This window comes from Talaromyces rugulosus, chromosome III (assembly GCF_013368755.1).
Source record: "Talaromyces rugulosus chromosome III, complete sequence".
In the NCBI taxonomy this organism is placed as follows: domain Eukaryota; kingdom Fungi; phylum Ascomycota; class Eurotiomycetes; order Eurotiales; family Trichocomaceae; genus Talaromyces; species Talaromyces rugulosus.
The window spans coordinates 4,033,825-4,056,485 of NC_049563.1; the positions used below are offsets into that span (position 1 = coordinate 4,033,825).

Consider the following 22,661-nt stretch of genomic DNA (forward strand, 5'->3'; position numbering starts at 1 on the left):
CGCTGAGGCTATTGTTAACCGGGTGCTGTCCGGCAAGAGCGGCTATGTGACAACGGCCGACAATCTGCGCTCGTTGCCTCTGTGGATTGGATTCAGTCGCATCTCAGAGATGGCCTGGATCGGACTGTCAAGACGCTAGCTGTCAAGCATGCGTGGGTCAGTCGCGATGAGTAGTTTTTCTTTCTTCTACTTCTTTCTTTTGATATATTTTGATAGTGTACGTGTGTCGTGTCGATATGTTCGACCTTTGTAAACAAACGTGCTAGTGTTACCTTATCAAATTATCATGAAACCAAGCTCAACCCATCTCGGGCCGCATGGTGCGGTATTGATGGATGATCTCGTCGAGCTGGCCGCATAGAGGTCGATCAAGACTGTTCAAGCTCCCTTTATAGCCACAGGAACAACAGCTGAAGTAATCCAAACAGGGCTGATACGCATACCCCCAGATATAGTGGATGACAGGTATGGCCTCACCGCACCGCGTACAGCCGCCAAAGAGCAGAGAATACGACCCGGTGCCGGGAAACTTGTTGCACCAGCAGACGGCAAACCGGCCGCGCTTATCAATCGGGATGACATGACCGGGCTGGTAGATGTGTCTGCGGATGCCGCAGCTCAGACAGAAGCGTCGCCCGTTTTCCGAGTAGCCACGCGATCGTTTGCCCTGCAGCTGTTTGGCGGAGAAGGCGTTGGCAGGGCGCATCTTGAGGCATTGGTTGCAGGCGAAGTAGCCGTGGTATCTGGTATAGGACTGTCAACATTTTCAACATGGCTAACAGCTCGAAAGAAATGCTCCAAGGGAGAGGACGAACACTGGCCATTTCTCTGCCTCACAGAGATAGCCGAGTTTATCCGCGTTGGTTGGCGGTGGCACCTGACGCGTTACAATTTGCTCAAAGTAGTGACTGGTATATGCTAGCGCAAACCGCGCTGGGCCATCAAGACGGTCGATGATCTCGAGATGGATTTCGACCGGGAGGGATGAAAATGACGGAGCATTCGCCATTGTCATCGTCTGTGGTATGCCGATGAGCGTGTACTGGATGCATCAAGCAGAGAATCGTAGCGACTGTTTTCAAGATACAGGGGTTTTTGTGCATTGGCCATGTGCTCTTGAGATGTTGCACAAGTGGTTGTCGGATCTGCCATTGGATTTTGCCACGGAATATCGATCTGACCAGGGTATTGGATGTATCTCGGCCCAAACAACAAATATAACAATAATATCCGGACTCCGATCAACAATGATCAACAATGCAGAGCAGCGATGCTAGCCAAGCCCAAACCAGCTAGCTGCTGCCACGTACAGCCAGCTCGCCACTTGTTGCGGTGTGCAGGCGCCTAAGCCTGGACTGGCGCGATGAGGTCCAGAGCGAGCGCGAAACTGCAGCACATCTATCTGCACGACACATATATACGGCTGGATATGCAGACACACAGATAAAGAGACGGTGTGCTGTATCAGTATATCTATATCTGACTCGGTGGATGTATCTTGGATAGAAAACCGACGCCAGCTCAACCGAGGAAGGAAGGCGATCGGGTCTGGCGCCCCACCGCCGGCACTAAGCCGCTAGCAGCAGCCCGTCGACCACGGTTCAGCTTGTTTACCCAACAACAACAAACAACAATAACAATCAAAACAACAACTACCTATACCAGCCAGCAACTGTACCAGTTTCGTTCTCAGCGACTCGCCTCGATATCCATTGCCAGCTTGCAATTGAGACGCCCGGCTTGGAACAAGACTCCGGTGCGACACACGAAGCCCTCGCATTGCTGCGTGCGACCGCCACGGCTGTTCTTCCCGCCACTTCCCCCAGCCTCGTGGCCGGCTTTTTTTTTAATCTTAGTCTTCACATACCACATTCTTTATCCCCCCCCCGCACTCTCATTTTATCCTATTCATGACTTACATCATTATCGTGCGATAAAGAGCCCCTCCCTACCCTCTCTATCGCCATGTTCAAGGCTCTGATGGGAAGCGGCGGCAGTCGGGACGACTCAAGCTCCCGGTCGTCTCGTCGCAAGCAAACTGCAGACGGCGACGACGTCTCAGTCTCGTCTCGCCGCCACTCCAAACGCTCCTCTGCCTCCAGCGTCTCTTCTAACCGCAAATCTTCACGGGGTGACGACCGTGACCGCGGTTTGGGAGACGTGAGCGCAAGTCGCAGCGTCACCGGAGAATCCACAGCTACCTACGTTACCGCCGAGCCGGATTCCTATGCTGAAGAGCCCATCATTATTGAACGTACCCCTAAATATGCCGACGATGATGCCCGGTCGACGACTAGCCGATCCTCTCGCCGCGACTCTAACAAAAACAAGGAGCACAAGGACACAAAAGAGCGCTCTTCTCGAGATGATACAGACTCAGATCGCACGCGCAGACGCACTCGCTCCGGCGACAAGAATGATTCATCATCGAAATATCCTCCTGCTGAAACGACCCCTGGCCATTTTGCATCTGATATAGCTGCGCCCGGCTTCAATCAGTTCCCCATGCAGTACGATTCCACCATACCCAGTCCCTCGGCTCCATCCCATTCTCCACTAGACGCTCATATCGCACAACAATTTCCCGGCCAGATGTCAGGCTCGGGCGCAGAGCCTTTTCTACCAGGAAACCCGGCCGGTTTCGCGGCGGATTATTATGGCGACCAGGGCCAGTCTGTCGCCCTTCAACCTGGCGTTCGTCCTCGGCCGCCGGATGTCATTGCAAGCACGGAGCCCCATTTGATGGCTGCTTCATCCACTGCCAATCCGCCCCCAGAACCAAGTAGTTTAGGTGGGGTTGGCGCGGCGGCCGAATATTATGCAGCTGGCGATTTGGGTGCAACTACATCGTCCACACCTTCTAAGCCATCCAAGCCGTCGAAGCCGAGTAAAATATCTAAGCCATCTTCTAAACCGACTAAACCTGCATCTGGAGGTGCGGCGGCATACGGGATTAGCCCTGAACTGCTCAACCAAGCCAATTCGAATTATCCTCTCGCGTCCGGTGGTCTACCAAACACTTCGACCCAAGCGACTTCGGGGTCACAGCATGGCGTGGGCATCGCTTTAGGTGGCGCAGCTGCAACCGCTGCAGCAGCCTACATGGTCAACCATCACCAGCACCAATCTAGCTCCGAAAACCACACTGGCCATCAGAATGACTCTTATGGGATTGGAATTCCGCCACGGCCTGGTAATTTCACCTCTAATGACATTGCTCCTATACAAGGTGTTTCTGCCTACAACTCTCAATATCACAACGGAACCCCGCCTGGCTATCCTCAAGGCGGCTTTCAACCAGGTTCACTCGCATACCACCAGCGTCATCATGGACCGCTCGACAAGTTCTTTGATTTCTGGAAGGATCCCGAGGCCGTGGGTAGGTTTGAAGATTACACCGAGGCAATCGGGGTATGCAAATACTGCTTTGAACCTGGAAGTAGCTCGAGAAATGCGCCACGAAAGCACAATTACAACCGACGAAAGCGTTCTCCGGTAGTCGAGAGGTACGGCAGCGGCAGCCGAGTTGATAAGCTGACCCGCTATGCATCCTCCGAGGATGAAAGCCGGCGTTCAAAATCAAAATCAGGCTCGTGGCTAGCTGGCGGCCTTGCTGGTGGAATTGCTGGTTATGTGGCAAAATCTTTGTTCAACAGCAAGGATTTTGACGACACATACAGTGTTCGTTCCGGACAACGCGTCGATCCTCGGCGTTATCCCCAAGATGACGAAAGCCTTGTATCTTCTAGCAAGGCTAGCTCCACTTCTCGAGGAGTCTTTGCGAGTCGTCCGGTGAGCGATAGTAAATTTTCTGCTTCTCGAGACTCGAAAACATACAAACTCTCCCGCCGGTCATCCCATTCACGTTCTCGATCGCGGTCTAGGTCGAGAGACCGCCGTGGCCATTCTGGTATCAAGGAAGCCGCCATCGGAGCAGCTGTTGGATCAGCGTTGACTGCTGCCGCAGCAGGATCGTTGCGTGACAGGAGTAAAAGCAGGACAAGGAGCGAGAGCAGAGATAGGCCATCCCGTCATCATAGAAGGCGGCGATCAGACTCTTCAGAGCGCATTTCCCATGAGACCACCCGAGGGCGGCGTAGATCTAGTCCGAGGAGTTTTAAGTCTTTCTTCACCGCGCCTTCAGCCAATCGCCGAAAGAAGCATTCGCCCAAGAGACGAGGCTTCTTTTCATTCGGAAACTCATCGTTTTCATCGGGTGATGACGACTTGGCCTTTGGCGGCTCAGAACTATTCGGCTCGTCAGTGAGCGGTAGATCTAGCAAGTCGAGCAAATCTAGCAAGTCTAGCAAGAAACATTCCAAGGCAAAGGTTGATGCCGAGATTCTCGGTCTCGGTCTCGCCGCGAGAGAACTTGCGCATGCATCTTCTCGAAAAGATATCCACCCTCGTGATCTTGCTCGACCTTCGAGACACTCCAAACCTCTTGGCCCTGACAATGACGGGTGGGAGGATGCAGGCTCTTCGGATTCTGCTGATTCCGCCCTTTCCGCCAATCTGGCTTATGGCGGAAGCGAAATATTTGGAAGCCAATCGTCTGTTAGTTCTGGTCCATCATTCTGGCCTTGGAAATCAAGCAAGAAGGATAAGAAGCGGCAATCTCGTCAAGAATTTATTCCAACCGTCTCGAATGACTATGTCCCAGTAGCTGCTGACTATAGGAACTACAACTCTTCTGGTGGAAGCCTTCAGCAGGTATATCCCGTTCCGACGAGTGACCCGTCACGATTTGACGCTGTTCGCATGTCAACATCCTCATCCCCCAATGCACAACCACCGCTCGTGCGGCCGGGGCCTATACCTCTTCAACAACCTCAACCTATTACTCCCGTCTCTCAATCTGTTTACAACCCCTCGTTAACTGGGCCTCCTATTCTTCCAAATAGCTCGTCGCAGTATGGAATTCGCTCTGAAGATGTGTCTTCCGACGTTTTCACTCATCGCCGTAATTCCTCACCGGTAGTTCCAACGGTGGCTATGGATGGCACTCCTTCTCCAGGAATTCTTAAACGGAGATCGACCACCAAAGATGTCGCTTTCTCATTCACCGAAGAGCAAGCAGATAGGCAACAGAGAGCAGACCGCCGCGAGAAAGAGCGCCTTGCACGGAAACGTGAAGAGGTTAGGTTACGCGAAGAGGTCGAGGAAGAAGAACGTGAGCGTGAGCGTGAGCGTGAGCGAAAGGAACAAAAGCGAGAAGAACGCCGCCGACGTGAAGAGTTCGAAACAGAAGAAGCCGAGCGCCAAGAGAGAGATCGTAAACTTGAAGAAGTCCGATTACGCGAGGAGGTAGAGGAAGAGGAACGCCGACGTGAGCGTAAAGAGCGCAAGGAGCGGAAGCGAGAAGAACGACGCCGACGTGAAGAGTCCGAGGCAGAAGAGGCTGCGCGCGAGACTAGTCGCCAAAGCCGTCGCCAAGATGGCGACCGACAATCGGAAGATCGCTCTTCGTCCTCCTGGGTTGCGCCAGCAGTGACAGCTATCGGCACTGCCGTTGTCGCTGGCGCTGTTGTCGACAGTGTTCTTGAAGACAACCAGTCGACATCCAACCGAAGCCGTTATGAAGAACGTCGCGAGAAGCGTCGATCAGAGCGGCGCCGTGCCTCTGAAAGCCTGGAAGACGTGACGGAAAGTCGTGACCAGGAAGAAATCGAACAGGATGATGAGGACGATAACAGGAGAAGGGAGAAGCGTATTGCCAAGATTGCCGCCTCTCGCATCGCGAGAAGCACGAGCCCCACCTATGAAAGCTATGTAGACTTCTTCAAACCCGATGGGTTGGACGAAGATGACTCCTCCAAGGGTATCGCTGCGGCTGAACGACAGAATGCCAGTGATTCTGAAAATTCTATTGTCCCACCTGTGACTATCAACATCATTGGACCGACACCCCCCGCCAGCCACGATGGCTCTGTACGAGATGTCCATTCCCCTATTCCTGCACTAGAACCAGCAATCGAAGAGGAATCGAGAGAAGAGGCAGCAGAAGTGGTGCCGGACCGTCCAGCAGGATCCCGTGTATCCTGGGGCGAACATCAGACACACGAGTATGAGGTTGAGACCCCACTTTCTGAGGAAGAACCTGAGAACATGCTTGATGACCACGACGAAATACTGTTGAACCGCGAGGTTGCCGAATCGCCAACTCAAGAGATATACTCTACAATTGACCAGGAGCCAAGTTCGAGAAGTATTGAAAAGCGAACCATGCCTGGTGGCTTTGAAGACGACACCGAATTTGCCGCTACTCTGGCAGCTGGGGCTCAAATGGCTGGTTTTGACTCATCTGTCGTAGTTAATGATGCATCTTATTACAAGAGAGACTCTCCCCCGGGCTCAGAACTTGACGGTACCTATCACAACCCAGCGGTTGAGAGCGTGACCGACATTGGTGATCGGTCTGCAAGTAAGTCTCGGAAAGACAAAGCCCTGCCTAGCCGCAGCGAGAAATTTATGATGGAGGAATCAGTGCCAGTAGATACGAGATCTGCTTCTGGAGCCGATGGACGACGATACGCTAACATCGACGAGGATGACAATGATAATAGTCGATCTGTAGTGTCTGCCCCAGCTGGCGAGGAGCGCAAAAAGTCAAAGAAATCAAAGAAATCTTCCAAACGCGGAAGCGATCCTGATAGCGAATCGGAGAAACGCTCAAAATCTTCATCAGCCAAGGAGGCCACTGCTGTTGCTCTACATGAAGATCGGACGTCAGAGAACGATATTGTGGACCAAGAGAATGATGTCGATAAACCCCAGCCTGTCTCAGCAGCCGAAGACTGGGAAGAGGATTCCAAGGAGCAACGCCGTCGGAAATCGAAGCGCTCTAGCAAGGACCCAGAGTTTTTTGACGATGCAGCATCAATAGCAGCATCCGCCGCAGCCGAAGACTCGGGAGAAGATGGAAACGAGCAGCGCCGTCGGAAATCCAAGCGATCTAGCAAGGACCGGGACTTTTTTGAAGATACAGTGTCCATAGCAGCATCCGCAGCAGTCTCCGCTCCAGGAGCCGATGAAATGGACAAATATCGTTCGCGCAGGTCTAAAAAGGACACCGAAGATTTTGAGGATGACAGTCGATCTCTTCCGGACGTGGATAACGACGGAGAAAAACGCAAAAAGCGTCGTTCTAAGCGCCACAGTGGTGGCTTTGATGACACACAATCCGCGACTTCCTCGCCAACTAGGATTGATGAAACCCGCGAGGGACACCGCAGCCGAGACCCATCACTTTCCAAAGTAAAGGAAAAGGAGAAAGACAAAGACAAAGACCAAGATAAAGACAAGAAGAGCGGTGGGTTCTTCAACAGCCTATTTGGCTCTAAAAGCAATCTGGATCTTTCTTCCTCTTCCTCAGCAAAGCCTGAGGTACGATCTGAAGTCGGCGTCGATGATTATAACAAGTCCGAGCGTAGACGCAAGAAGAAATCCTCTGGTCGTGACTTGGATACGGCTAGCGAAGGAGCACGGTCTTCCTTGGATTTGTCCCAGCTAGATAATGCTGATGAAGGTGAAGGAGGTGATAATGATAGTCAGGTTTCCCGTCGAAGGCGAAAGCGTCGAGATAAATATGAGGAAATTGTGGGATCGTCTCGTGATGCATCAGCGAAGGTAGATTTCTAGTCCCTTACTTTTCTTTTTTTCTTCTCTTGACACTTTTGGACACTATGTAATATGATTGTATTTCTATCATCATGTGTACCCCATATGTATCGATATTATTTTTGTAACGATTTGTGTGCTGAATTTTTTCTTCAAATGGTATAGGACCGTTCCATTACTGCAAATGACGAAGATGAAGATAACGACAAGAAGCGGTCTTTTTTAGAGACTAGCCCCGAAATGCCGCCAATGACTACTAGCTCTCAAGGCCTAGACGTTAAAGAAGAGGGTGGTGCTTCGGGGCTTCCTGTTACGCATGGACAAGACTCTCCTTTTTACGATTTGGAGGACAAATACCAACGTTTTAGAAGTCGCTCGGTATCGCCCTCTTCTACTGAAAAGGTCCTTGATGTAACACCAAAGTCCCGTAGCCGGCCACCGTCTTTTTCTCTCGATCAGGAAACAGAATCGCATACACGACGTCTTTCGATGTTAAGAACCAATGACTCACCTACCGCAGTTCCCTTACATTTCCGCAAACCTCCAACATCACCAAACGGTTCTAGACGCGTCTCAATGACCTCACCAATCGCATCTCCAAGTTCCCCCAAGCTGGGTCACCGCCGGCCTAACTCCATGGAATTCAAAACAGTGCGCGAAGTCCGACCGTTGTGGCTCGTGGAGCGGCATAGTTCGAGCAAGTTGGATGCCGAACCAGAAGTTCCGCTACCCTCGCTGCCTTCTAGCAAAACTACCTCACGAAGTGCGTCGGTGGAGGATCTCCGACAAGAAAACGCTGTTGATTCCTTCTATCAAGATGGACCTTCCTATGGCTGGGGTCGAAGGTCCGTGGATATGCGGATTTCGACAGAAAACCCGTTCCATGAGGACACTGGCGACTATCTGAATTCTGAACAAACAACACCGACAGCCGAGACATATTCGCAAACCTTTCCCCCGCCAATTAAAAAGGAGAAACCCAAGTATGAATTTCATTCTCCATCTGAGCTTCTCCAGGATCCTACCATGTTCCACCCAGAAGTACCGGAGCCGCCAGCATTTTTGGACCCCTTACCCTCAGTTACGGGTTCACTTGTCAGTGAGAAGGGGGCTAGTCCAACAGACGAGGATAGGTCTGTAGAGACTGTCACTGAGACCTCCAAGGACAAGCCTAGCGGTATTTCATCGTCCTTAGGCGGCGCAGGGCTCGCTTCAGTTGTCGGCGCTGCAGTCTCCGCGGCAGTTCGTGGTAAGGAAGGCGCATCAGATGCACCTCATGATGTCCTGCCTGATCAATCTACCAAAGAAGTGGAAGCGCCATCTACTGCGACCGGTGAACCCGGTTTCGGAAATGTTGTGGATGCCGCTGTCGCAGCAGCCGTCGAAGAGCCTGCTACACCCCACCCTGATGTTGCTGTTTCGCTTGATTCCTCTGTGCGCAAAGTTGGCGTACTGGAAGAGAGTCAACAAGAGGCCAAGGATATTACAGCCGATGGACCTGTGCCTATGGTTACCAAGAAACAGAAGCGAAAAGAAAAGAAGAAGAAGCAAAAGGGCAAAGACAAAGACGACAGCAATGAAGCTACTCCTGCCGAAGCCGCTACTCCTGCAGTGGAAATAAGCACTACAGAAGTGGAGACGGAACGGGCCGAGCCAACGGAGCCGGGCACTGCTGAACCACCAGCGGCCGCAGTAGAAGAACAACCTATTACTTCGGAACCAAAAGAGCCCGATGAAATTTTAAACGAACAGCAGCCTCCTGCTCATTCCTCGCGCGATATTATTGAAACCGAGGTTCGCGATGTTTCAACAACAGAAACCGAACCACAGGCGCCGGAGATGCCCAATCCGCCAACAGACAGCGAAGCGCCGTCCACCTCGTCGATTGTGGAGCAAGCAGCAGACGTCGACACCAATGACCAGCCAACACATGTGTCAGCGGAACCTGAGGATAGTTCAATGCTCACCAAGGCACAAAGGAAGAAAAAGAAGAAACAAAAGAAATCTCAAAGCTTGTCTGAGTCGGTCTCCCTCGAGCCTCCGCAACCTCCTTCACTTGAAGAAGAGACTGCTGCTCGTGCGACAGTAGCGGACGACGAGCTAAAGGTATCAGAAGAGCAGACTGAAGATATTTCTTCAGCTTCAGGTCCCTTGGAGATGGATGAGCCTAAAGAGCTGGAGACTCAGCCAGAAGCGCAGCCGGAAGCTGAACCGGAAACTCAACCGGAAACTCAACTGGAAGCGCAGCCAGAAGCTGAACCGGAAGCTCAACTGGAGGCGCAGCCGGAAGCGCTGGATAAACCTAAGGAGTTGGAGGCTCAGCCGGAAGATCCTACACCGCTTGATTCTTCTGCCCAAACCCAACAACCCGAGGAAACCGTGGATACTGGAACCATCCTTTCCAAATCGCAGAAAAAGAAAAACAAAAAGAAGCAAAAGGGCAAATCCCTGTCTTTGACCGAAGAACCGGCCGAGCTTCCTAAGCCTGAAGAGCCAACTGAAGAAGCTATTGCAACTCAATCTACTAGCGAAGACAAGACCACCGATGCTTCTGGCAATGAAAATGTGTCTCCTGATGCTCCCACTTCCGAAGGCAATATCGAGCAGATATCTTCCGAAAGCGTTCCTGTTTTTAGTGAGCCAGCCAATCTTGAAGAACAAACAGAGGATGCCAAGGAAAACATGGACACTGCGCAGGCTGTAGCTAGCGAAGTCCCTGTTGATCAGCCTGCGCCTGAAGAAATAACTGGTGACATTGAAAATGACAAGTCGATTGAAACTGATGCACAGGCCCAAGAGCCAGTTCAAGACACGCCTGAGGCTGCCGCGGAAGTGCCGCCTGAAGAGAAGAGCGAGGAACAGCCTGTTGAATCTTCTACTAAGCTGAGCAAGAATCAGAAGAAAAAGAAGAAGAAAAGGCAGTCGCTAATGCTGGATGTGGAGAACGAAGAAAAGCTAACTCCAGAGCTTCCTGAGACAAACCCTCCGCCAGTAGATGGCGCAGAAGTCGCTCCAGAAACGACTGAAAATGACAAGGGAATTTCAGACCAGCCTGCGGAATCCACACCAGAAAAACCGGGAGAAAAGCCCGAGGACGTGATCGACAGCGCAGCACCAGCAGATCTAAACACAACTACCCCCGAGGTAGAAGAGTCTGACAACTTTGTGGATGCTCAAGAGACCAACGACAATACTCCAGTCGAAACCTCTGAACCGACAACCCTAGAGCAATCACCAGCAGCCGATGATATCGTCGAGTCGAAAGAACTCCCTGCTGAAGCACAAGAACCAGCCGCGGTAGAGGAAGCTCAAAGGCCCGAGGACTCGTCGGAATTAAAAGAGCTCACTTCCGAAGCGCAAGAGCCAACGCAGGTAGAGGACGTTCAGAAGCTAGAGGACTCATCAGAGCCGAAAGAATTGCTCCCTAAGGTAAAAGAGTCAAGCGAACAACCAGCGATAGATGATTCAGAATTGCCTCTTTCCAAGAAGGAAAAGAAGAAGAAAAAGAAGGTCAAGAAGAACTTGCCTCTTCCTTGGGAAGAAGAGAGTCCTGCCTCTCCAGCAGAAAAAGCAGCCGAGCCAACCCCAGAATCGGAGCCTGCTCCATTGACTGAGGAACCTGGTGATTTGGCAACTCCGGTCGAAGACACTACTTCTGTAGCTCCAGTTTTGGATGAGCAGACTTCCGAGACCTTGAATACACAGGTTATAGAGGTCCAGGAACCTGCCTCGATCCACACTGACAACGACTTGGTTGCCCAAGATGAGAAACAACCAGACCCGGAACCTTCACAAGCCGAGCCTGCTACCTCTTCAAAGTCGAAGAAGAAGAAGGGCAAAAAGGGCAAGCGAGTATCCTGGATAGACGAGTTCGAGAATACAACAGAAACTCAACCGGAACCGTCTACTGAAACCCAAGAGACTGCTACTGCTGAGCCTGAGCCGTCTTCTACGGAACCTGACCTCTCTCCTGCAACAGAAAGCGAACCGACTCCCGCAGAGTCCCTTTCTGAAGACCAGTTGCCTACAAACCCAGAGGTTACTTCACCTGTCGCCGAAGATGTCAGCACTGCAGAAACTGAAAATTCTAACCCCGTTGAGGCTGAAGTTTCCCCTGATATGCAAGCCGAATCACGACCTGAAGATATCGAGGGTATTTCTCATACGGAAATTGGAAAGGCCGACTCTTCTCCCGCTACAGAAGTTGAAGAAACAGAAGCTCTCGAGCAGGAAACAACAACAGAACTGTCTGAAGAAGCCACCCACCCGCAAGCTGAGCAGGACATAAAAGGGAACGAGGAAAGCCGAGAGCTGCCCACAACAACTGAGCAAACTGAACCAGTTGCAGTTGAAGAGCAAAAACCTTCCATTGCAGCTGATGTTGAGGATTCGGGGCCGACTGATTCTAAAAAGCGCAAGAAAGACAAGAAGAAGGACAAAAGGCGAAAGAAGGCGACAGAGTCGCTCGGCGTAGACGAAGAAGCACCTCAAAAGCCTACAGATGAGGGTGTCAATGAAGATGCCGTGCTCCCCGAACCCTCCGACGCCCCCGTCTCTGACAACACGGAAAAGGAGGAGTCAGGCGAAGTGCAGTTGTCTACTGCCATCGATAAAGAAGCTGACGTCTCCAACGAGAAGGACAATGTGGGTCAAAGCTTTGACACAGCGGAAGAGCCAAAGCCAGCCGATGTCACGCAACCTGCCGATAACGACATGGAAGGCAATGACCTTGAAACATCGCCAGAACAGGTAAAACCAGTTGAAGCCATCGATGTTGACGATGAAGGGACTCAGGAGACCACCAAGTCTAAGAAGAAGAAAGACAAGAAGAAAAAGCCCAAGTCTTTTCAAACTGAAACTACACAAGAAGAAGCCATCGGCGACTCCTCTAAGGACTTGGGTAGCCCAGAAACAATTCCTGACTCGACACCAACTGATCTTGAAGCTACCGCGGCGCCCGAAATCTCACAAGACGCAACCAAGAACGATGATATTACGACATCACTTGAGGAGGAGTCTTCACAAGCCCATCCCAAGAGTCTTGGAGATGAGGAGCCGGATGTCCAGGTCGAAGAAGCAAAGGAAGTGACCGGAGACAGCAAGAGTGAAGAAGAACCTATATCGCAAGATGTTGAGCCCTCCGTTGACCCCTCTACGCTCCCAGAAGTCAGTCAAGAAGCCGAGTTGACTGAAGAACCGCTTGTGCAAGATTCATCGGCAGAGAAGGTTGATACTGAGAAGGCTGCGGATCACGTTGAGGCGAAAGAGCCTACCGATATAGATCTTCCAAAAGATATCGACAAAGAGCCAGTGGTATTGACCGGAAAGGCTAAGAAAAAGGCCAAAAAGAACAAGAAAAAGCTCGAATCAATGTCCTGGGATGAACCCGAGGCTGAGGCTGCGGCCGAGACTGAGTCTGTACCGGCACCTACCCCTCAAGAACCAGATGATTCTTCAGCCATGGCGGCTCCAGTAGAGCAACCTGCCAATGAGAAGGATGACACGCCTGCTGAGGCATTGCCACAAGAGGTTGACTCCAAGTCAGAGCCGACGACGGCAGATGAACCGCAGCAGACAACTGAACCCACCGAAGAAAATGCCAACGAGGATACAGTAACTCTGGAAAACGTTGACACTACACCTGCGGAGCCAGAGAGGCAACTATCTGCCAAAGAAAAGCGGAAAGAAAAGAAGAAGAAACGTCAGACTCTGGATCTGTCCAACGAGGAGTCAACACCTACAGACAATATTACCCCGGATGCGCAACCCGTCGCTGGTAAGAAGGCTGAAGAGACGAAAGACGAGTCCTTATCACTTGAGCCCAACGACGAAGAGTTTTCCCTTACAGGAAAGAAGAAGAAGGGAAAGAAAAACAAACGGCAGTCATCCAACTGGGAGGACGAAGTGATTGAGGCTGTCGCGGGCGACGAGTCGGGAGAAATCCCAACCCAGGCAACGGAGGCAGGAGATGGAGCTGAAGAACCAAAGGAATCGGTCTCGCGAGATTCGCCCTTAGAGGAAACCACCGTACCTACGCCGGTGCCGGAAACCCTGGAATCCACACTGCAGGAGACGCCTGTTGAAGTCGACGGTAAAGATACATTTCAGTCTTCCGACAAAAATGACATCGACACAAAAAAAAAAGATTTCGATTGGACTGATAACATGGTGTCTTCGCAGGTACAAGCTCAAACAGAGGATTCTCCCTACCCGGTGCCTTCCCCGACTTTAGTTGACCACGATAACGTCTTCGAACCAAGCCCTGCCGAGGATAGCCACGAAACTGCAATACCCGATGCCACGGTGAAAAGTCAAAAATTAGCCTCAAACAAAGAGGAAGTCACCATGGATGTCTCTACTACAGCTATTGACCCCTCTACCCAGGAGCCAGACAGTGAGTTCTGGAGTACAAGTACGGGCAAGGGAAGTAAAAACAAGAAAAAGAAAAAGCAGAAGTCGAAGTTGAATTTCTCCGCCTTAGATGAGGACCAGAACGCTGAGAGCACAATTGCAACACATCCTACTACAGACCTTGCGGAAGATCCCAAAGATCAATCTTCAATGAACCAAGAGGAGAGCACCACTGCCGACAACGACAATCTACCGTCTAGCGCCTCTGAAGAACAAAAAAATGAAGAGGACACACAGATTGAGGTAGTAGTTGAGCCTGATGTTGCTCACGAAAGCCAAACGACTTCAGAGGCTCCAGCTCTTGAAGAGATACCACCACGTAATAATGAGACGGAGAAAGGGCTCACTCATCCTGTTACTGAGAGTGCCGAAGAAAAAGCAGAACGTCTCTCCGAGGCTCTAGACAACTCCGGAACGTCAGCTTTAGATCTTGACTTAGCCGAGCAACCTCCTGTTAGTGTGGTAGAACATATCGTGGAAGAGCCCACAATGACCGAAGCTGAGCATGAGACCGAAACAACAATTCCCACCGAAGAGCCGACTGCGAGTCCAAAGTTGGAGGACTTAATAAGCTCAACTGAAGTCGGAGAGCAGCCCGAGATGCCAAAAGAACTACCGGCTGCCTCCAATACCGAAGAATCGGACGCTGTCAAGGACATCTCACCCGAAACTGCGAAAGAAGCTGAAGGAGACAATAACCGGGAAGAAGTCGGAATCGAGACTCCTGTGATCTCTGAGCCTGTGAGCCGGAAGCTGTCCAAGAAAGAAAAGAAGAAACAGAAGAAGGGCAAGCAAACCGCAGACATCGACGAAGAAGAGAACAACTCAGCAGGCACCCAGGAACCCGCGGCGGTTGACAAACCTGAAGAATTCAACACCGAACCACCGGCTAAGATCCCTGTCCCGACCATAGATGAGCACCCTCCTGCACTCACAACAGCTGATACAGAAATTGCTACCACTCAAGAGCAAGATCATGCTGAACCGGAAACCGAGTCTGCCTGGACGCAACCAACCCTTGAACGCAAGGTCTCGCGAAAAGAGAAACGAAAAAACGCGAAGAAAAATCCTTTCGAACTTGAAGGTGAAGACAAGGAAATAGTCGATGATTTCTCGAAGGGCAAAAGTACCCATCTAGCAGTGGACGAGCCCGTCGTTGATGAACTTGGTGCTACTGAACCTGTGGAAGAAGCCCGAAGTGCTGATGCAACTTCCATCCCGACACAGGTATCTCTAGATCCGTTCGACGCTCCGGATGGAGATGACGAGGCTACTATAACTACAGCCGAACCTGTGGATGTCGACATGGACCTACATATTCAAGACAAAAAAGACGTGGATCTGTCGCAATATACAAACGAGATGCTACGTCGAACAGTTCTAGAAAAAGAAGACGACCTGGCAGTTGCCGCTGATCTCTTTGGCGAACCTTCCAATGCTAAGTCTGAGGATACTGCTTTAGAGAAGTCCCCCAAGAAACAGGACAAGAAGAAAAAGAAAAAGGGCAAGACAACATCAGTCCAAGAGCTTGAAAGAGTAGCAGAACCCGATGAGGTTGAAGATTCCGAGAAAGTCCCTACTGAAACACCGGCGGAACCGGATACTACGTTCAACGATCCGCTTCTCATGCGTCGTGATTCAAAATCTTCCAAGGCAAAGGGAAAGAAAAAGAAGAAGCGTGAATCGCAGGCTGATGCTGAACAATACGAAGGCCATTCTCAAACTCCTCTGCCGACAGAAGAGGCTGTCATTATCAGTCAAGAGCATCATGTCGACCCAATTGCTGATGAATCTGGTGAAAAAAGTGTACAATCTTGGCCATCTATTGAATTTGACAAGGAACGCGATGGGGCCGCAAGTGATTCTAGCAAACGATCACGGCCCTCGGATCATTCTGCTTCCCATGATAAGGACACTTCGTATCAAGAGCCAGAAAACATGATTGAAGAATTCGTTGAGGCTACACCTGCTACAGAGAGTCAAGCCGAAAAGTCTCTCCCGCCTTCAGTGGATCGTGAAATGCCCGATGCCTCAGTTGAAGGTAGTCCTGCAAGCAGTCAGGCCAGAGATGTGGATCTTATTTCAGAGATCGCCCTGGCTGCGGCAGGCTTCCGGTCTTCTCCAAAATTAGAAGACTCGGGCGTCGAACCTGATGATTCGGGGACGGTTACATCGAAGGGAAAGAAAGAGGGAAAGAAAGTAAAGGATCTGACCAAGATCTACGAACCCCAACCTTCTAAAGCAGGAGAGAACACGACAAACAAAATCACCAATATCTTCCCGGGCTTAGAAAGAGCTGCCTTTCGACGGCCATCGCCAAAACCAGTTGCTCAACACGCCGATGATATGATTCCCGCTACAAACAAGGATCACAAAACACGCGAGACCAGCCCTTTTGACGAAGATACCAAGTTGTCAATGACTACAGAAAAGACGCGGGAAATAACAAATCTGTCAACCAGTCCTACCCCTGCTCGCGAGTCTTCACGGTCCCCAATACAGTCAACTTCCAGGGATCACTCCCCGTCGCTTCTCTTCAACTCTTCTCCCTCCACCCGCTTCGATCCCCCTCTAGAGGCTGAACACAGGAGCCATACACCCCCAACGGAATCTCGCCATACCTCTAGTGGTAGTCTCCACCGAACAAAGTCTATACATGGACATCACGGGGGTGCTACGCACGGTTGGAAACATGAGGATGAACTTACCCGGTCAAATTCTCCAGGGATGATTCATGCCGACCATCCCGGTCTCTCTCCGCCGCGAACACCCCTTGACCCGATCAAAGAGCACGATGGCGCGCATTCAAGTTCTCCTCGCCTTACCATTGGCGAAGAACCATACGTGCTCCCCCGACCAGACAGCCGCAACAGCGTGCGTAGTTCGCGGTCCCTCCGGCGGACCAACCGCAGCATCAGCTCCGAGCTCCGAGCGGTAGCCTCCGACAGTCCGGGTGCCGACAAGGACCAAAAGCGCAGTAGTGGCGCAGGACGTGGGGCTGGTGCGGGGTGGGGGGCTGGGCTAGAGACGGATCGCTCCCAGCCACCCAAAGCGGCAGAACAACAAACACACGATGACGACCTCGACCGCCAACACATCGAGGACATCCCTTCTTCATCCACATACGACCCAGTTACCGACAAAGGCAAGCGGCCTGCTCGAGGCATGAGCGATGTCTACGTAAGTCATAATCATTGCGTTGATAATTAATCGGTTTTTATCGTTTTAGCTATTTGCATTTGCATTTGCGTTTGCGTTTCCGTTGCAGCATGCTTGCTCAGGCTCACCCAACTAACCTGCTCCGTACACAGGAGGCATGGGGCGAGACTCCAAATTCGCCGCGGTCGCCTACGCGACCGCCAAGTATTAGACGTCGTCAGAGCATGCAACACTTAGCAGAACTCGAATCGCGACTGGATCAATTGATCTCCGAGAACCGTCTCCTCGCTACAGCCAAAGAAGAAGCCGAACATAAGCTCTCCCGCGCTGGAGTTGCCCGACGCAAGAGTGACCAAGCTCTCAATAGCAGCACTGCCGACCTACGAGACAAAGAAGCCGAGATTGCTCGGTTAACCAGCTCATTAGAATGGATGCAGGGCGAGGTGCAGAGGCTGTCGCAAGAGAACGAATCCATCAGTGCGACGCACACCGAATTGGCCGCGTCGCACGCACGTGAGGTGGACAATCTCCGCACTCGTCAAGTCCAATTAGCAACGGGCATGGAAACCATTGTGCGCGACCAGATCTCTGCTGCACTAGCCGAAAAGGACGCAGAACTCCGGCGCCTACGCGATGAGCTCGCTGCTGCTCGCCAAACAGTCCAAGAACTGCAGCAGCAGATTGTCACGGCAACCGCCGATGATGTCCTATCAACAAGAGACGAAGACTATTTTGACAACTCTTGCCAACGACTTTGTCAACATGTAAAGCAATGGGTCTTGCGATTCTCGAAACACTCTGATCTACGTCGCTGCCGGCCATTGGCTGAAGTGCGTGATTCGAATGTCGCTGATCGATTCGAAAATGCCATCTTGGACGGTTCCGATGTTGACTCTGCCTTAGCTGACCGTGTGCACCGACGCAACGTCTTTATGGCCGTGGTCATGACAATGATTTGGGAATACATATTTACTAGATATCTGTTTGGCATGGATCGCGAGCAGCGTCAGAAATTGAAGGCTCTCGAAAAGCAATTGAGCGAAGTCGGACCCCGACCAGCTGTCTCCCATTGGCGTGCGCTTACCTTGACATTACTTGCAAACCGACCAGCTTTTGCCGAACAACGGGTTAGAGATACCGAGGCCGTCGCTCTTGAAATCATGGGAACACTCTCGCAGCTTCTTCCACCGCCACAATCGGCCGAAAGCTCACTTACTGAGTCTCTGCGCGGAGTGCTCCGACGAGCTGCAAACCTCTCTATCGAAATGCGAACACAACGCGCTGAATACGTGATGCTGCCACCTCTACAACCCGAGTATGACTCACAAGGCGAGCTAGCTCGCCAGGTGGTGTTTAATGCGTCCCTCATGAATGAACGCAGCGGTGCCTTCTCTTCCAATGAACCACTCGAGGCACAAGGGGCAGTTGTTCAGCTTGTGCTCTTCCCATTGGTCGTGAAAAAGGGCAATGACTTTGGGAGCGGGGACGACGAGATTGTCGTTTGCCCGGCCCAGGTGCTGGTAGCCCGCCCAGAAGGGGAGAGAACCCGCGATAGAGATCGCATGTCGACTTTGGGCAACCGATCTGTGTCAAGCGTGGTGCCATCCATGGCCCCGTCCGTCGACATGGGCAACATGATCTGATCTCTTCTCTCCGGTTCCTCCAACCAAAAAAAAAAAACCTACTACTTCACTAATACTTTTTTTTCTATTCGAATGCGGAGGATTGTTTTTAACTTATAATATACTTGTCACGACTTTTCGCCCCGGCATACGCACGAGCTCCCGTCATTTCCATCTCAAGGCGTCACACTTGGGATGCCACTGACTCGAAACCCGTCTTTCGCCCGGGGCTATGGTGTTGAGCGTTTTGCCTTTTATGCCTGGGTATTCAGCAAGACCGCAGCGTTGCAGGGAGTTCTCGGCGCGCTTGGTACATTCACGGCCTCGGAGTTGTTTATTATTTTCTTTTCATGTAATTTTTTTTGTTCGCGGTTCTTTGTAATATCTTTTTTTACCATGTTTTGTTCTCGGAGTGATGAGTTGAGCATGATTCCCTCATCAGTTTGTGGAAATTTTTGCCTGTATGTATGAGGACATGAGTAACGAATTTTATACATGTTTTAGACGTCCGTTCAAGCCATCATCCAAGGAAATTAATACGTAGACGAGATGAACAAAATTAAGTAGATTCGTGATTCGCCGACCAACCGCGAGGCTGCAAGGCGCCCATTTCCAAACCCGCATACGGCACCTGGAAGCTGGAACCGTACCCACCACCCCAAAAACGACCATGCGACCCCCCAGTCCCTTATCTTTTTGCCTGTTCAGCTTTGCTCTGCCTAGGCGACACCCAGGGCGTTCTTCAGTTACTGCTTATTCGAGTCGGCGTGCACTGGTAGCAATTCTTTATCTGAAAGGGTTCTGTGCCTTGGCTACTATCCACCGACGTCATCCGCCACTACGTATCGAGTCCACCGAACCTCTCACATGAGCACAGAACATGCTGCCTAGTGTTGACAACCATCGCTTGATTTACGCGTCCATTAGGTCGGATAATCTATGCAATCGCCGTCAGGAACAGCTAGTGGCTCTCCAGGCCAGCTCTCAAGCCCGACGCTGAATCCAGTGTGGTCTGGTCTCCCATCGCCGGCGTCGGCACCCGCACCCGCACGCACGACAACCTCCGTGTCTACAACAAACGTAGAGGCTTCGCCAACCTCCAATATGCCCGCCAACGCTTCGTCGACGACAGCGTCGCAGAGTAGGTCCGCCATCGGACAGGGCTTGGAGGGAGGCACAGCTTCGTCGGCCAAGAAGAAGAAGAAAAGCCGCAATCGCAAACGGCGCAATCGTCGCCCTTCGTTTCTTGCGTCCGAGGAACCAGGCCCAATCGTGACCGAGCTCCCATCGGAGCTCGCCCGGGCGGCCCCGGATCAATTACAAGAGAGTGTTCCATTTTATAGAGGGCGGAATTTGAGTAACTCGAGCTTAGAAAGCGAGGCTCTGTTGGATCACAGGTATTACTGCTAATGCTACCTTTGTAAGGACAATGCTGATGGTGATTGAATTTGAAGAGCCCAACCGATGATGCGTCCCCGACGAGACAGTCGTGTCGCTCAGCCATTCCGCCCCGAATCATACAATCGAGTAGGCTCTTACTTTTCCGGTTTGGAGGGACAGAATTCTGGTCGTCGTCGTTCAGTTGCTAGACATCAGCAGAACCGGCCAGAAAGCGGCGACATTGAAGAAGATCATGACGAGGATCAAATGCAGGCCACCGACCGTACGCCATTGATTGCTCCTTTTCAAAACACGAGTCCCGTGCGGCCTGCTTACGGTACCGACATGCGCGGTTCATATTATACTTCGTCAAAGAATCGAAGATCGTCTCATGATACAACCTCCTCCCACCGTCCCGCATCCTTCAAGAATAGCGTTGGTGGTCCCGAGTACGATGTCAACAATCCACCTTCGGTTCCCGGCAGCCCGAAGGCTGGTATTGCGGAAATAGGTTACGACGATGCTATGGTTACAGGGTTGGAATTCACTCCTGGTGCTCGTTCACCCACCGGACGACGAGGATCTGTAGATTGGCTGCGTGATACAGTCATCAATATGGAAGGCAACCGTGAAAATCCAGCAGGCACTAAAGACTCAGCTCCGCCTTCACCACATCCATCACCCCCAGATATGCGTCGCCGGCGGACTATCAATCTACCCGCAGAGGAAGATGTATGTTTTCCGTCGGAACTAGCGGAGGAATTCCAACCTCCGCACGTGGCCGAATCTGAAACTGCGGAACGAAGACGCCGCAGAAGACGGGAATGGCCAGATCTTTCGGTCTTGGAGGAGTGGAGTCGCGAAGAGAAGGAAGAGCGCAGTCTCGAATATCGGGTCAAGAAAATCAGCGAGCCAGTCCTGGTTGGTGGGCGATTACGGCCCCAGTATGTAGGATGGCGACGAGAAGAAGAGGATTCTCCCTATCGTTTCACTTATTTCAACGAAGATTTCCAGAGCACCATTCATGCGCAGACTGTCTCGGAACTTGTTCAACCGGGAGGCAACTTTCGAGAGCTTTTCATCCCAGAGCCACCAGAGCTCGAGGAATCGTCATCAGATGAAGATTTGATTTCTTTACACGACCCTCCATACAACAATAATAATAACCACAACGGCAATACTCAAAACCGGCAAAGCTTCGAATTCTCAACCAGTCATGGCTCAGACTCGCACCTGCGCAGCAGCCGCAGGGAAAGTGGTCTCAATTCCGTCCAAGAGAATCACTCGGAAACAAATATGTCAAACCTACAGGACACACCGCAACAACCGAAACCAAAACGCTATGGGCCACGGCCTACATGGTGGCTTGATGTTCTATGCCCGACTGACGCGGAAATGCGTGTTATTGCCAAGGCATTCGGCATACATGCCTTGACAGCCGAAGACATTATGATGCAAGAAGCTCGCGAGAAAGTCGAGCTTTTCCGAAACTACTACTTTTTAAACTATCGAACATTTGAGCAAGATCCCAACAGCGAAAACTACTTGCAACCGGTCAACATGTACGTCGTAGTGTTTCGGGAAGGCTGCCTGAGTTTTCACTTTTCGCAGACGCCACACCCAGCAAACGTCCGCCGGCGGATTAGACAGCTACGCGACTATTTGATATTAAGCTCTGATTGGATTTCATATGCGTTAATCGACGATATCACTGATGTCTTTGGTCCGCTCATTCAAACCATTGAAGACGAAGTCGACGAGGTCGACGATACCATCATGCAGATGCATGCCGTTGATGGATCAGGTGCCGGTGATTATGAACGAAAAAAGGAAGATGATTCGGTTTCTACTGTGTCGATAGCGCCTGGTGAAATGCTACGGCGCGTGGGCGAGTGCCGGAAGAAAGTGATGGGCATGTATCGCCTGCTCAGCAACAAAGCCGACGTCATTAAGGGCTTTGCGAAAAGATGCAACGAGCAGTGGGAAGTGGCGCCCAAGTCGGAGATTGGCCTGTACCTGGGCGATATTCAGGACCATATCATGACCATGACAAGCAACTTGGCCCACTATGAGACGTAAGCATGATCCCTCTTTTTATTTGCAAAATTTAACCTTCTTTTTAGGTTGCTCTCTCGGGCGCACTCCAACTACCTGGCCCAGATCAATATCCTCATGAACGAGCGCCAAGAACGAACGGCCGACGTGCTTGGAAAGTTGACCGTCTTAGGTACCATCGTTTTGCCCATGAACATCATCTGTGGTATGTGGGGAATGAACGTCAAGGTGCCCGGTCAAGAAATTGATAACTTATACTGGTTCTGGTCAAGTTTGTTTTCTCCTTCCTTTCCCTATTCTTCTTTCTATGAAGCATTGCTGGGCTAACAGTCCTGAATTCTAGTTACTGGCGGCCTCGTCATCTTTGGAGTCGTCTCATTCTTGGTTGCCAAACGGGTTTACCGAATCGTTTAA

At 51.3% G+C, this 22,661-nt stretch overlaps 3 protein-coding genes across 3 annotated transcripts; 2 read left to right on the forward strand and 1 right to left on the reverse strand.

Annotated features, from left to right (window-relative positions):
• Positions 1–298: 298 nt before the first annotated feature.
• TRUGW13939_06187 (uncharacterized protein) lies at positions 299–1,009 on the reverse strand (the record flags this gene model as incomplete). Its single annotated transcript, XM_035489342.1, has 2 exons — positions 299–743; positions 816–1,009. 2 exons carry the CDS (start codon positions 1,007–1,009, stop codon positions 299–301), a joined length of 639 nt encoding a protein of 212 aa, XP_035345235.1.
• A 956-nt stretch (positions 1,010–1,965) lies between these two features.
• On the forward strand, positions 1,966–18,833 carry TRUGW13939_06188 (uncharacterized protein; the record flags this gene model as incomplete). Its single annotated transcript, XM_035489343.1, has 3 exons — positions 1,966–7,629; positions 7,786–17,211; positions 17,343–18,833. The coding sequence occupies 3 exons, from the start codon at positions 1,966–1,968 to the stop codon at positions 18,831–18,833; spliced, it is 16,581 nt and encodes a 5,526-aa protein (XP_035345236.1).
• Positions 18,834–19,751: 918 nt separating this feature from the next.
• On the forward strand, positions 19,752–22,661 carry TRUGW13939_06189 (uncharacterized protein; the record flags this gene model as incomplete). The annotated part of the gene is made up of 4 exons (XM_035489344.1): positions 19,752–20,209; positions 20,267–22,267; positions 22,316–22,518; positions 22,591–22,661. The coding sequence occupies 4 exons, from the start codon at positions 19,752–19,754 to the stop codon at positions 22,659–22,661; spliced, it is 2,733 nt and encodes a 910-aa protein (XP_035345237.1).